Genomic DNA, 16,556 nt, shown 5'->3' with positions numbered 1-16,556 from the left:
TATATTTTTCCTTGAAAGTTTTTACTAAGTTTTACTTTCACAATTTTTTAAATATTTTTTGGAGCCATGGTTAAAATGCTAGGGGAACTAAAGTGGAAAACACAACTTTTTTTCTTTCAGATCGATTATTTCTGAAAATATTAAGTTGATCAAAAATGGTCCTTAAAGACCCTTATTCATTTTAAAAGACCTATCCAAGACACCCCACACTATAGGGTTAAAGCGAGAAAAAAAATCATCCCCACGTAATGTATGGGAGTTACCCTAAAAAAATATTTTTTCTAGTTTATATTTTACGACTTTGTCAGTGTAACAAATTTATATATTCAAGCCAAATTTAATAATAGAAACTAGAAAAATATATTTTTTTATGGTGGCTGCCCTACATTAAAGTGGGGATGAATTTTTTTTCGCTTCCACCCTATAGTGCGGGATGTCGTTAGATAGGTCTTTTAAAACGGATACGGGTCTTCAAGAACCATTTTTTGATCAACTTAATATTTTCGGAAATAATCTGAAAGCAAAAAAGTTGTGTTTTCCCCTTTAGTTTCCCTAACTTTTGAACCATGGGTCCAAAAAATATGAAAAAAATCATAAAAACATAGCTTAGTAAAGACTTTCAAGGAAAAATATAGCGAACCTAATCGGTATAGCTGTTTTAGAGTTTTTGCGAATAGTCTATTGTGACAGACGGGTAACTACGGAACTCTACACTGAGCATGGTCCGACATGCTCTAAGCCGGTTTTTTTTTAGCTCTAATTTAACTTTAACAGCCTGAAGCTCCTAAAGTATTGATCGTAAAGTAAAAATAAACATAACCAAATTTGTAGGAAATTGTTGTATGATAAAATTTTTGTCCGAAGTAATTATAATGCTATTTGTACATATATTCGAGATATGAGCAAAAAGAAGAAAAAAGGTACCTTTAACCCTCCCTGCACTCTCAGCACACCCCCTACCCTCGAGGACTTTTAGTATGTTTATCTGGACACCACAAGGTATACCTGTAAGCAATTTTCAAAACTATTACACGAATTATTTCCGCAGATTTTTCTAATTTGCTTGGGTTATTGAAAATCTTAATTTTTTAACTTTCTCATTGACCCCCCAAAAGTAGCCCCCATGCTTAAAATTCATTTGTTTACGTTACATGACTTACATGTCCGTCTTTGGGTCACTAATTTCCACCAATTTGTACTAAATTTCAACTTAATTGGTCCAGTAGTTTCCGTAAAAATAGGCTGTGACAGACGGACAGACAGACAGACGCACGAGTGATCCTATAAGGGTTCCGTTTTTTCCTTTTGAGGAAACATCATAAAAGGTTAGTAGATTTTTTGTGAAATATATTATTTTCTGAATTTCTTCTAGCAAAATCGATTTACCTACCCATACAATACAATAATATAAAAATGTGACTTGAGCAGCAAAAACGTGACTTTTAGGGAAACGAAACGTAACTTATGACTCCAGAGCCCTGGCAACACTGATTACTATTTATGTCCGCCATTCATTCTTTTGAGTTGCTTTTTCGTTTTACGATTTAATCCAAAATCGCAAGGAATTTGTCATCAAAGCGGCATCAACGCGTAATAATACGCTTCTACAAGCAGCTGACTTGAAGAAATCCGGGTTGTGAAGACTCGGCGCGAGCAGTGCAACAGCTCGACCGTCTGACGTGCTCCTGCCGTGAGATCGTATCGTACTTCCAGTGATGCTTCCCTTTTACGTTATCGGTCGCGACGTTCGCTTTGCGAGTGCCTGATGGTGTGGAAACTATGTGCGAATAACAACTTAAGTAATCAGAGAGAGGACTCAGTATGGGAGCGTTTTTGAACAAGCCCGAGACTAAGAAATATAACGAGAATGGGGAAGGAAACGGTCTTCGCTATGGCGTGGCGTCGATGCAAGGTTGGCGCGTGGAGATGGAAGATGCCCACCACGCGCAGTGCACTCTAAACGGGACTCTATCAGACTGGAGCTACTTCGCGGTGTTCGACGGTCACGCGGGCGCGCGAGTGTCAGCACACTGCGCCGACAACCTGCTGGAATGTATCCTCCAGACGGACGAGTTTCGGCGCGAGGAGATCGCGGAGGCGATCCGGGCCGGTTTCCTGGATCTAGATAAGAAGATGCGCGAGCTTCCCGAGCTGTCGAACGGCGAGGAGAAGTCGGGCTCCACCGCCGTGTGCGCGTTCGTGTCACCTAAACAAATATACATAGCGAATTGCGGCGATTCACGCGCTGTGCTCGCGCGTAACGGTCAACCTATATTTGCTACGCGAGATCACAAGCCAGAGCTTCCATCTGAGAAGTCTCGCATAGTGCAGGCTGGTGGTTCAGTAATGATCCAGCGTGTAAACGGGAGCTTAGCTGTTTCACGAGCGTTGGGTGATTATGAATACAAGAAGGTGCTGGACCGGGGTCCATGTGAGCAGCTTGTGTCCCCGGAGCCAGAGGTGTCGACTCATGAGCGCTCGGAGCCAGAGGATGAGTTCTTGGTGCTGGCGTGTGACGGAGTATGGGATGTGATGAGTAACGAGGCACTGTGTGCCTATGTCCACTCTCTGCTGCAGTTGACGGACGACCTGGTGGCTGTGGCCAATCAGGTCATTGATACCTGTCTTTATAAGGTAAATATAAACATGTTGTTGCTGTTGCCTTTTTAGCTTTCATTAAGTTAATGATCTGCCACTCAAAACATTTATTCTTAAAGTACTATTTTTAAACAACAGATACATTCCAATTGTTTAAATACTGTAATATTCTTAAAAAATTGGTAATTTATGTGTTATTTTGGGAGCAAACAGCTAAATGCTTGAAATTATTACATGCTTAGACCCTGTGGTGTAATTGTATTTTACTTCCTAAGTTTTTTACACTCATGAACATTCTTGGCATTAGCTTCAATTTCCTGATTTCATAACTATTACAACAACGATAGAGTATTTGAAGAAATAGTTAGAACATGCTTTACATAAGTAGGCAAAATGTGCATTGTTTTGGATAAGATTAGGATCTGAGCATGTTCCTACTTGTTTATGACTAATGGTTCTTATGAACTATGACAAATAAGTATGAAGTTAACATGCTCACTGCGGCACTGGGCTGAAAGACCTGGTTCAAAGTATGTATGGTTAATACAAGTTACACGAGTGTCTTGTTTATTTACAGTTTTGTTAGATACATGGAAGTTTTAGTTCTTTTTTAGGTAATGTAGATCGGGAACTATATAAATTTTGACCATCACCACGCTTTTATAGGATTTACATCATCAAGCATGTATTCATGAGTAAACTTATTCCATCATGCTAAGTAAATATGTTAGGAGAGTATGTAACAAAAATGTTACTAACTGTGTTGCTGTTTTCTTTTGACCAACACTGTATGTATGTATTGAAATTGAATAGTATGGAGAATCAAAAATAGTTGATCATTCTATGTACTGAAGAGTTGAGAATGATGGTAAGGTAAGAATAAGATTGAGAATAAGTCTTGAAAATTAATTATGTACAATTTAGGATTTTAATGAATATACAATAAATTTGCGAAATTAAAAATCACATTTCTTAGTAAGGCAATCAGTGCAATCTTGTAAAGATTTAGGCCAAAAAGAACCCACAAAAGATACAGTAACCACTGGGATATTTTCTACGTTAACCCATCAAGTGTTCTCACTCCCCCCATTATACCTAACATAGTGTCGGTAGACTAACATAGGTTACTATATACTTGACAAGTTGGCAGGTTAATAAAAACTACAGAAAATATTGAGTGGAGAAAAACAAAACACGGTTTTAATTGTTAATTATGTTGAAACCAATTGCATTGCAGTATCTTTCATTAAACATGCTGAAAAGGATATTTAACTTTTTCACATTAAAAGTGGTAGAAATTTTACTGGTTTCGGTGAAATATCAATAATACTACAATTTTTATCTTAAATGTCTCATGATTGGTGCTGTTACTATAATCTGGACTATATATTACTTATCCATAATTATATAATAACAACCTGCATCCAAGGCGTAAATTAACAATCTCAGGTAAACACTAAACAATGTAAATTACTGGTTAGTCATGAGTGTCATGACTGACCAAGTAGGTATAGAGATAAGACAATAGGAAACAAATTAAAAGACAAATGATATCATAAGATGACTATTTATATCTAAATTTGTTCTGGTAGATCATACAGCTACTGAAGTATTGACTGTTGGATTAGATTATTATCAGCGTATTTATTATCATGACAACTACTTCATTTAAGGTTTTATAGCTGTAGAATAAGGAACATTCTGTAGGTAATAATTAATTGTAGTAGAGTAGGGGTCGGATACGAGTTCAGGCAGGTGGCTGGAGCCTTGTGGAGAAGACAGGCTCTGGACAGGGACGCATGGAGGAATATGGGAGAGGCCTATGCCAAAGGCAACCAGACAAAGCGTCTGCGGAGAAAGGCTAGCAGTAAGTAAGTAAGGGGTCTCCAGTCGAAACTACATTGGCTTATACTATATAAATAGCAGAACAGAAACAGAACCCTTATAACCGGGTTTCATCATGTCCATCTGCTTGTCTATAGAATTGTTTTACTTACTAAAAAAGTAATTTTTCATTAAAATTTCAAAAAAATATACTAATCTAATAGGCAATCCTACAATTTGTTTGCAAAGTGGAGCACTTCTTTCAACAGGTCTTTAAAACTCTAAGGTGGTCCAAAACACACTTGTTGAAGTGTAATAGCATTGAAAAATATCTACTAATAGATCTGTCATCGTCAAGAAAAATTCCTAAATAAATTAACAAAAACAATCACTAACCACCATGAAACATTACAGGGCAGCAAAGACAACATGAGCATCGTGCTGGTGACGTTCCCCGCAGCGCCCAAGCCCAGCGCGGAGGCCCAGCGTGCCGACCGCGAGCTCGACGAGACGCTGCGGCAGCGGCTGACAGGTTGTTACCACTCGTTACTGCATGCGTGTACCCACAAGCATCGGGGGCAGGAATGTAGGGAGTCCAACGATGCCAGGGGATAGGGTTGCCATATAAAAAAATTCAATTTGACCAAAAATCCTCATGTCAGGACAAATCCTGACTCATGGCAACCCTACTAGCTTAAGATTACATGTGATACTTACCATTAATACTGAAAATTTAAAATGTTTGGTAATTTTGCAATGAAATAATTGAGGACGCGCCCCGGAAGACACTGAGGACTGCCTTAGCTGTTTGCTTAGGTTTAGGTTATCTGAGCAGCCGCTAGTACTTATCTTAGGTCCTGGGATGTACCTTGTATCTCCTTGGTAGTATTATAAGTTACGGCGACGAGCGCGGCTAATAGGGCATGCGTGTAGATAAACACCGGCAGGATTGCAGGGAGTCAAAGACTTGGCTGAGATAGACGACGCAGCGGCTCGCAGGTTGTTACCACTCACTACTGCATGCGTGTACGCACCAGCACAAGGGAAATGGGTTGTAGGGTGGAAGCATCGAAAAGCTGAAAGCAGGCGTACGCATCTTCATACTAACGAGCAATTTCTCATATATAAAATGCGGCTCGATGCTGATAGATGTGATTCCACCCTTAGGGTTTGGTTTGAATTTGAATAAACACTTTTTTGTGGATCTTAACAATATTTCGAAAAATATCCGTTTCGCGCGACGCTTGATGTTGTCTGTCAGTAATGTCAGTATTTATTCAAATTCAGTGACTTGATGATATTGATATTCCAAAGTAACATAAGATTAAGTTATTTAAAAAATTAAGTTAGTTAAAAAATAAATCCCATCAAAATAAATTTCTACCGTCAGTAAGAAATTAAAACAAAACTACATAAAGTAATCGTTCCACGTCCCTCTTAGTGCAAAGGTGCCCATCACGCTCGCCGCGCCGCGTTGCCCCACATAGTCAAGTGTTAATTGTGCCTATTTATTCCGCAATGTACTAGGTATAGGTATTTTAGAATCTACAAATATTAAGATCACCTATTATTCTTGCGTGTAAAGTAAACGCACGTAATTCAGTTCAAGGTCGTCTTGTAGGGCAACGGTCCACGTATCTGGGTCGAACATATCGGGTCATATTAGCTGCTATAATGCGCTTTTTATATGACATGTGCAATCGATATTCTCGAGTGATTTCGGTGCATGTGTATTGTAAACAGTTTTGCGCTTTATTCCATTATTATTATTAGGCTACAATTTTATACATAATAATCTTCAACGTCGACCGAATAGTGAGTTCGTTAACGTAATTTCAAAATCAGCGTTTCCGGCTCTGTTAATGACGTACAATATAAATATAACACAGTAACCCAATTTCTGAAAATTGACACAAAAACCGCTAAACAGACACGTGCGAGTACAAAAACACTCTTAGCATTAGCACGTTCCAAAAAAACACTAACGTCAAAGAGTTTATTTTTTGTCATCAGCATTGGAATCGCCGATGTTCCTGTCGAAGAAGTCACCATGTATATTTTAAATATGACGAATAATTTCACTACCAAAAAACAGCATCTTTTTTTCTGGAATTTCAAAGAGCCAATATTTTAGACTTGATCAACCATAAGTTAGTATTTTTTTTAATAAAAGAATTATAAAAATCCTATGGTAGGTTGGAATTGGAAAGTATTTATAAGTAGGTACCTACCTACCTAAATTCAATTACATAGATGTCATAGATGAAGCAATAATTTAATAAATAGTGCCAAAATATTACTAAGAAATTTTTTATATTAGTATACAATACATTTCCAACAATCACTTACGCGGGAAAACGTATCCGAGTTAACTCTTCTGTTTTACACTTGTATACACATTGGTGAGTTCGTCAACTTTCTATTACCAAGTGTAAATATAGTAACCACTCCCTTATTACAACTGTATAAGGTGTTGAATACATTTTTACACAATGCGGCGGTTGTACCAACGGTCGCATTTTTATCACTTGTCACCACGCCTGTCACGTTCTAACAAGTATGCAAGTGCGAAAGTGACGGGCATAGTGACAGACGATAAAAATGGAACCATGCTCCGCCCGCTGATGCTGTCATATTTTTAAAGTGGGTTTTTGTAGTCTGGAATTAATCATTTTTTATCATAATAGAAATGCCTGGTAATCGTAATCATCAATCTTAGAGCACTGATTATAATCCAACCAGGCTAACTCTGCATGCCATTTGCAATGACAGGGTAGCGTGTCATCATTAATTATATTTTTTTAATGAAAATAATTATGACGTTTATAATGATACTACCCCACTTTGTGCAAAGTTAGCTTAGACGGACTCTATAGTTCGTTTTTTTAGGGTTCCGTAGCCAAATGGCAATAAACGGAACCCTTATGGATTCGTCATGTCTGACTGTCTGTCTGTCCGTCCGTATCTCACAGCCACTTTTTTTCGAAACTATAAGAACTATACAGTGTTTAAACTTGGTAAGTAGATGTATTCTGTGAACCGCATTAAGATTTTCACACATAAATAGAAAAAAAAACAATACATTTTGGGGGTTCCCCATACTTACTGAAACTCAAAAAATTTTTTTCATCAAACCCATACGTGTGGAATACCTATGGATAGGTCTTCAAAAATGATATTGAGGTTTCTAATATCATTTTTTTCTAAACTGAATAGTTTGCGCGAGAGACACTTCCAAAGTGGTAAAATGTGTCCCCCCCCCCCCCCTGTAACTTCTAAAATAAGAGAATGATAAAACTAAAAAAAATATCGGGGGGCACGGCAGTGCCCCCGCCAAGTCGAGCGCGAAGCAAACACTGCCGTACCATCCTTTACTGGAACCATTTCGCCGCATTTTCAGGCCCCTATTTGAGAACCTCTGGATAAGACCAGAACGCAGAAATTTTCGTCATCCAGTAAGCTATAATCACATACATAAAATCCAAAATTTCATGTTTGTAGGTCATTTAGTTCCGAAGTTAAGCGAAAGCAAAGTTTCGCATTTATGACACTCACTCACTCACTCACTCATGATCATCATAATAGAACTAGTACTTCCCATAAACTCACGGAGCTGAAATTTGGTACAGAGTTAGGGTTTAATGGCCACATAAAGGGAAAACTATAAAAACTAGGATAATCGAAGATCTGGAGTACCTGGTGACCCTGATTAGAAAACACAGGAGGCCAACCAAACTATTAGAGATCGACATACCGCCTTTACAAAAAATATTCAACTTGGTGGGCCGCTTCATTTGATGTCAAAAATCGAAGGTCTGAAGTATCTGATGAAGAACCCTCAGCTGGTCTCAGCTGTATTAGAGATATGGTAATGCCCCGTTCTCCTATTGGTACATAAAAAAATCAATCAACATGCCCACGTTTCTACAAAAAGAAGTGAAATCCCACCAAAAACATTCTGTAAAAACTAGCCAAGTCTCGATGGAGCTGCTTGTTTATCTCTAAAAAGTAATGAAATCTAGACAAAGTCGTGCCAAGTCTAAGGTTCCTTACTGCGATTTCTTCATTATTATAGTTAATGTTGTGTGACTTGGCCGTTGAAGGGTACACAAGGGTACAAAACCAGGTGCTCCATGACATGACATGACATGACATCCATCCACCATTGCACCAATCTGCCATTGCACCAAAAAGAAGTGTTTGTTTCAGGCTCGCCTATACATAAGTATTATTGAAATACGCAGCTTTATCAAGCCTACAATTGACTGGTTATTGAATCAACGTTTTTCAAGTGGCAATTTTCCATCGTCAATGGAGCACCTGGTTTTGTACCCTTGTGTACCCTTCAACGGCCAAGTCACACAACATTAACTATAATAATAAAGAAATTGCAGTAAGGAACCTTAGACTTGGCACGACTTTGTCTAGATTTCATTACTTTTTAGAGATAAACAAGCAGCTCCATCGAGACTTGGCTAGTTTTTTACAGAATGTTTTTGGTGGGATATGATGTACATTATCCATGCAAACTTCCACCGAAAATTGGTTTGAACGAGATCTAGTAAGTAGTTCTTTTTTATTACGTCATAAATCGTAAACCGCAATTTTATTATGTTGCTGCTACGGAACCCTTAATGGGCGAGTCCGACTCGCACTTGGCCGCTTTTTTAGCATTAGAAATAAGGTAAACAATCTTGATGTGTCTTTTAATGGAAAAAACACATTTTAAAAATAAGTTACGGCAAATATGTAACAATTATGAATTTAATACGATCATTTATATTCTTTTGCTTTCACAAGTAATAGTTACTGATTTTTAAAAAACGGTTTTCAATTAAGACATGTCAAGATGACCTTCTTTCAAGTTCATTCTAATGCTAAAAAAACGAACTATAGAAGTAGATTTTGGAATTGATAAAATATTGGTACAGAAAATAATAGGGTAATTCGCCAGTAACTGGCCAGTTAGTAATTGGCTACCCTAAACTATAAATGAATTCTATTCACCTATAAACAGAATTCATATTAGTATATGGTTTCAATAACTGGCCAGCCTTCAATAACTAACCACCTCATACTAAAATGAATTCTGTTTATAGGTGAATAGAATTCATTTTTAGTTTAAGGTGGCCAATTACCGTCAAATAACAGTTGTACTATATTTCTTTGTTACGTTACAAATCAATTTAATTCAATTCAAATATAACAGGCTAATTGAATTATAAAGACGTAACAAATTCATTGAACGGAAGACGTATTGTGGTAGGTACTAACAAGTTCATATGAACCTAAAGGGTCTTTAAGCTTTAAGTCCCCTTCACACTAGGGATAAAAAAGCTATTGATGGTCTATAAACATGAGCCGATATTCGAGTATTTTTTCCGAACTTGGTGAACTGTTGAACTATTTCAACATCTTCATTGCGGACCTCTTCCAAAATACCTGAAAATCGTATAAAAAAAAGCAAAAGCCAAAGTAAAGCGAAAGCCATTTGTCGAAAAATATTATACTTATGAATACACATCGGTAACTCGTGGCATTTAGGTAGCACTTAAAAGATTAGTTTAATTAATTCCTTTTTTAGTGGTTTCTTTTTCTCGACTCGTAGGTATAGGAAGATTAGGAAGAACATTGTCACATCACTAGTCTGTTAGAAACTGTCAAGTGCCACGAGTTACTGATGTGTGCTCATCACTAATCTTTTAAGTGCTACCTAAATGCCACGAGTTACCGATGTGTATTTATGAACTATGCTAGACATCGACATCTGTGTTATAGTAGTACAATTAAAAAAGACACTAAAATATTGACTTAAATTATCTTTAGCTCTAAGTTTATTTTTACAAATTTAATAAGAATGTTTTCTAATCAATCGAAAGCTATGAACATAGTTTTAATTTTGTTTATTTTTGAAATATTGTGTATTCTTTGTCCCGCATAAAATGCAGGATTTTTTACATACTTAATTATATCTACAAAAACTTTGGACGATTCGATCCAGCAAAAGTATTGATAAATATTATTTATGAATCGAACTACTTTGATACTTCGATCGTGATGTAGAAGGGGCCCGTGCAATATTTTATAAATATACGACCTCCTTGCGAGTCATGTCACGATGCCATAAATTTGCATGCACCGGTGCTTCGCGGCTCTCGTGTATAGCTTAACGTCGATCCGAGTTTTACAGACTAAAAATTGAGATATTCCCACCTGTTACCACAATAAGTTAATGTTTAGGTGGTTCCACCAACGATAGAGTTGGACCAAGAAAAGTCTGCAACGATTTTGATAGCACCACGCAGTGCAAGTATTATTTTAAATATCATCCTTCCATGAAATTATGACGTACATTTAAATAACACTTACACTGCGTATGATATCAAAATCGCTGCAGACTTTAATTGGTCTAACTCTAGAAGTCTGAATTTTTTATCTTCTATCAATTATATAAAGTTGATAGACATTTAGGTACTTGGTGATAACGAACGGGGAAGTCCCTAAAAGTCGATGTTGTTTATGAATAGAGTCCAATTCATAAATCCACAAAAACTGTTAAAATTACGATGTTCTCTGAAATAAATATTTTGCTTGGTTTGGTTACTTTTCGTTATCCGGTAAGCGTCTCTTCTTTAGCACTGATCGCACCACGTTGGTGGACATATTCCTTGAAACGAATGGTCAGTAGACCCAGTTGACGAAAGCAAGCCCCATCCAGTCCAATTCTAAAACATATCGTAAATAATTTAAAACGAAAACATCCGTTTTTTAGCTTCTGTACTAACCTGCGTGACTTAGTTTAGTAATGGACCAATTCGATTCGATATTATAGGTTTTTGTGACGTTTTTGATTAGTGGTACGAGTTAGGGTTAGTCGAACATTGAAGGTTCAAAGGTCAGAGCTAAAAGGCATTCATTTTTGAAGTTATAAACTAACTCGCAACACTATTTTGATTTGATAGGTATTAAGATGTCCCTATTTCCTCTAAAGACTCCCAGTGTTAGATTTTACGTAACTTGCCCGAGTAGGCCCTTTCCTTAGAAATTAATTGTGCCATTTTGTATATAATAGTATGATGAACTTAAATACTTAAGCTACGTAAAGCATACTCCAGCAGCTTCATATAAAAGTAATATCCAATATGATTACAGGTATTAAAAACACGGGCATTACTTTTGTATGAGGGTGCTATTCTGTCAAACAGGGATAGGTACTATAAAGTACTCTGAGTAGAAATTAAGCATGTAAAATAATATTTGAACTGTCTCATATTGTTTTAGTCTATTCCATAAAGATCTTAAAATAATAACCAAAAAACACGTGGATCAGTCGTTTGGCCAGTGACATAATTCCATAGATACAAAATCTTGTACCTCATTCCATTCGCCAAATGACCGAAAAATGGGGTTTACCCTATTTTAAGATCCAAATGGAATATACTTATGAGATTGAGTATGCGGGTGCTCAGTAAAAATGACATGTAGGTATAATGGCAGTTTTTATTACTGTCAAATAATTGGACATTTTTATTACAGCCCTAAAACTCTGTCAAAACTTTCTATGTAATCCTGTAGTATAATACCCCTACCCTCCAGTGTTCAATAATTTTATGTATATAATGAGTAATAATAATCAAATTATTATTAGTTCAAAGTTACCGTAGATTCGTATATAATTTTAATATTTATTGTTATTTATTTTATGTTGTGTAGGTAATAAATTTAACGGGTTTGAGTTAGCTTAGTGTAGCATGTGGAATTGAAAGAAAATACAACACAAATAAAATATTATAATGTCACTAAACAATAGCATGTTTTCTGATATACATCCCCATAGAAAATGTAGAAAAAAACGCTAAATATTTGTGATTCTAATTGAATTTTCTTTCTAGCAATATTATATTCGGCATCTTGGTAATCAATAATGATAGGTAGCAGTTTTTAAAATTCTTAAAAAAACTAAGTTATTTGACAGCATATTTGACAAATATTTTCTTAAAATCTAAGATATTGTGATACGATATGTAAACTTTCGACTTTGCCTATTTATACAAATCTTGAAATTCTAAATTATCGTGTGTGCTAACTAAAATTACTAAAATATGTTAATACGGAATTGTTTACTAAAATTAAATTATTTGCAATAAAAGCCATAGTTTCATTGCTTTAATCCAAGCCCTCTAGTTAGATCAATTTTCGAATTAGCTTTTTTTTTTTAAATAAAAGGGTTTAAGGCAATGAGCGTGTGCTACGTGAGCTGTGTAGTGTCCGTGTGCGTCTTGAATACATTTTGATACGGGCATAGTTTTCTGCCAAGTTGGCATAGACAGTGGCTGAACGCTGAACTAATTTTCTCGGTCACGATAAGGCGGGAAACGGCGGTGCCGCGTAGACAGTGGCGCCACAGATAACAGTAAAGTCTAGGAAGCCTAGTGCGTGCGATCGTAATCCAGTTTGTTCGTCTTGTCACCTGTTTGACCTACTTGGCTGCGTGCACGTGAGTGGGATGCATTGGTTTATTTACGCACGTGCAAGTAAAGGTATTGCAAAGAAATATGAATGAAAAATACTTAAGAAATGGCATAATTATATACCATTTTGTAATGGATAATCTAAACGAAGAGTTGACACTATCTATAAACCTGTAACGACTTTATTATAGATAAAGAAAAATAAGATTAAATGATACTTAAAATAAAATATGTAAATACTAATCCAAAAATTGCTAAATAATATAATTCTTGAGTAGGCACCTATGTCTGACTGATTTGATAACTCGCTATAGTTAGGAATAGTTTGTCAACTTATCTCTGCTTTGGTCAATAGTAAATCCTAATCTATTCGACTTTTGACCATATCATAGGTCGCTCGCGTTATCTAGGTATAGTAAAACGTGTACCTACTGGATTATTATATATCAATTAATAGCAATACCTAATAACTCGTGGCTGAGATAAGCAAATCTTATCTTAGGGAGTATCGTTTGGCTAAGTAAAATTTAATGAATTCATTTAACTCAGAAGGCTGGCACTGTTCGGATTATCCTAACGGGCCTGTAAAATCATATCATCAAATCATACCTCGGGCTGGAATGGAAGGCTTCCGGGCCGTTATTTGGAGATCCCTGATCCCTGGGGATCGAGTGGCGAGTCAGGTCGTTTGAATGAATGAATGATTTATTTATTGCGTATATGGTAATTCAGGTTACATTAGAAATTACAATATTGATGAATATTGCATATTACAAAATAGTTCCACTAAAATAAAATAAAATTGATTTAACTCCTCACGCATCCGGTAGTGTTGCGCTGGCGTTTATTCGGCTTTATACCATACCGACCATTTTCAGAACTTGTCATTCGCCGATAACGAATAGTTTTTGTAGGGGTCAAACTGTCCATACCTCGGATAAAATAAAGTATCGTTTTGTCGTTATCGCAGTCAGTTAAAATGGCGACGCAGCCTATTTTTATCACTTCGGCCTTGAACTTGGCTCCGACGGTTACGTGAATACCACAGCAGTAAAAAGTGCCCATTGCGTGAGGACAGTCGCCTCAAAAAAGAAATAATACATTAAACGAAGGAACCGTACGACCGGTTACATAATACATTGAACGAAAGAACACAAGACGTTATGATTATGATTTATGACAAACGGTTGGCGTAGACGCAAGGTTTAACAAAAGCATCTGCCATTTGACCTTCCAAACTAGAAAAGGTATTAGGCCTTGTTGGGATTAGACCGGTTTTCTTACTATGTTTTCCTCCGTCTATTGTGTTCTGTTTGTTGTTCGATGACACATTCGACAGCTTTCTTATCAATGTAGGAACAACACGTACGACGACCCGCAAACTATGCCTCCTAGGCTCATACGTCCGATTATTATCTTAACCTACTCCTAATTTGTGAGTTGTGACTTAGGTAATTGCTTTTTTGCAATCGGTTAGACATTTGATACACACAAAAATGTCACCAAGCCTATTAACATCTATCGTCGGCTGAACAAATTTCGTTCACAAATAAACTTCTTTATAGTGACACCTTAACGGTGACCCATTTTTAGTTGACTGTACGAGGTATCCAAGTATAACTGGATGGCACCTAAAAATAACGTAGGTAAGCGCTTTTTTGCGCTCTGGCTGTTATGCTGTAAAAACGACTCTGTGCCATATTTGTATGTAACCGTTTCCAATGATGGCAATGATATGCCGGTGTTGTATTCCGAATATTCCGATGTTTCTTTATATATTATTTAACCGTTAAATATTCGGATAAAATGACTATAAAAATGTTTTACCTGCAATTAAGTACTTTTTTTATTGGATTTTTTTGGTCTGTTGCTTGTCTACTTAAATCTTTATCTATTCTAGACTAAACAAAAAAAATGGCTTCACGACTCGGTTGTTTGACCAATCATATAGCTCCATAGATACAAAATGCTGTAGCTCATTGGCCGAATGATCCATTCATATGTTTATTTGTTTGCTATGAAACATGTTGATAAAGGAATGAATGAATGAAAGCATTTATTTCGAGTTACTAAAAACTCGTACAGTACAAATTGAACTACAACAAACTAGAAAGCTTCTGCTCAGACAAAGTTTTGAAGAATAACTAATTTTTTTCTTCCAGCCTTGATCGAGAAAAGCGCCGGCAGCGAGGAGCGCGAGGACACGGCGTGCCACTTCTCGTGGGTCCTGAAACAGCTCGCCCGGGAGAACATCCCCGGCCTTCCCCCCGGCGGAGGCCTGGCTGCCAAGTGAGTTTATTGTATAGTCAGAGGATCTACAGGAGCGCCAGGATACTGTCTGCCACTTCTCATGGGATCTGAAACAGCTCGCCCGGGAGAACATCCCCAGCCTTCCCCCTGGCGGAGGCCTGGCTGCCAAGTGAGTTTATTGTATAGTCAGAGGATCTACAGGAGCGCCAGGATACTGTCTGCCACTTCTCATGGGATCTGAAACAGCTCGCCCGGGAGAACATCCCCAGCCTTCCCCCTGGCGGAGGCTTGGCTGCCAAGTGAGTTTATTATTGTATAGTCAGAGGGTCTACAGGAGCGCCAGGATACAGTCTGCCACTTCTCATGGGATCTGAAACAGCTCGCCCGGGAGAACATCCCCAGCCTTCCCCCTGGCGGAGGCCTGGCTGCCAAGTGAGTTTATTATTGTATAGTCCAGAGGGTCTACAGGAGCGCCAGGATACAGTCTGCCACTTCTCATGGATTCTGAAACAGCTCGCCCGGGATAATATCCCTGGTCCAGCAAAATACTTCCTTTTTCATTCGAGATTACGGCGTAAATATTTGTATTTATTCGAAAATAATAATTTCTTCAAGCGTCCTGGCTCCTGAATAGGTCAAAATTTTCATTTTCTCTTATTATATCTAAAAAAAAAACTTGGGAGCCTTTTTCAAATTTTGTATTGAAACGTGTCGTTTCGGTTCTCAATGTTGCAGTAACCAAAAATCATTTGGTTTAATATTGACTGGCCCGTGTATTGAGATCTATTCACTAATCCCGTAACTGTCGTTTCAGGCAATCGCTCCTGGACAAGATATACCGGGAGTTCTATCCGGAGCACGCGGACAGCTCCGAGACGTTCGACTGCCAGCCCGAGCTCACGGACGCTTTCGGCGCCAACTAAGCGCGCATCTCGCATCGACCACCCGATTGACTGTGACTCATTTTTGTTTCCAGAGACTTAATTGACGTTTCAAAATGTCTAATGTACAGCGATCTGCAAAATTGTACCAGATGTACCAGAATATAGTCTGACACATCAATTCCTTCACTAAAACAAGGCAGCAATTTGGAAAAATAAAGACGTGGAAAGTAAGAAGTTTTGAACTTCACGCCTTTTTTAGTGATAGCAATGGCTGGAAAAGACTATATTGGAAATTATTGCAGAGTCCATATTGTTAATGACTCCTTAAAAAAACGTCATCATTTTACCGTCATCAAATAAAATGATGCAATTTTAAATTAAAAATATGACAACGCGTGAAATGTGAATTCAGTATCTGGGAATTCAAAATAAACTTTAATCAGGCAACCAAAACCAAAAGGATTATGTCGCTCGTATCCCGAATAGACTTATTGACAGAATTATTGCGTTGTCTCCAGTTGTATGCATA

At 37.4% G+C, this 16,556-nt stretch overlaps 1 protein-coding gene across 1 annotated transcript; it reads left to right on the top strand.

Annotated features, from left to right (window-relative positions):
• Positions 1–1,496: 1,496 nt before the first annotated feature.
• LOC134799120 (protein phosphatase 1B) lies at positions 1,497–16,164 on the top strand. The gene is made up of 4 exons (XM_063771519.1): positions 1,497–2,634; positions 4,837–4,954; positions 15,056–15,182; positions 15,958–16,164. Exons 1-4 carry the CDS (start codon positions 1,822–1,824, stop codon positions 16,064–16,066), a joined length of 1,167 nt encoding a protein of 388 aa, XP_063627589.1. The 5' UTR covers positions 1,497–1,821; the 3' UTR covers positions 16,067–16,164.
• The last annotated feature ends 392 nt before the right edge of the window (positions 16,165–16,556 follow it).

The sequence above is a fragment of the Cydia splendana genome, chromosome 18 (genome assembly GCF_910591565.1).
Source record: "Cydia splendana chromosome 18, ilCydSple1.2, whole genome shotgun sequence".
NCBI lineage: Eukaryota > Metazoa > Arthropoda > Insecta > Lepidoptera > Tortricidae > Cydia > Cydia splendana.
The sequence above is the reverse complement of the archived record's forward strand: the minus strand, read 5'-3'. Positions and strand labels throughout refer to the sequence as shown.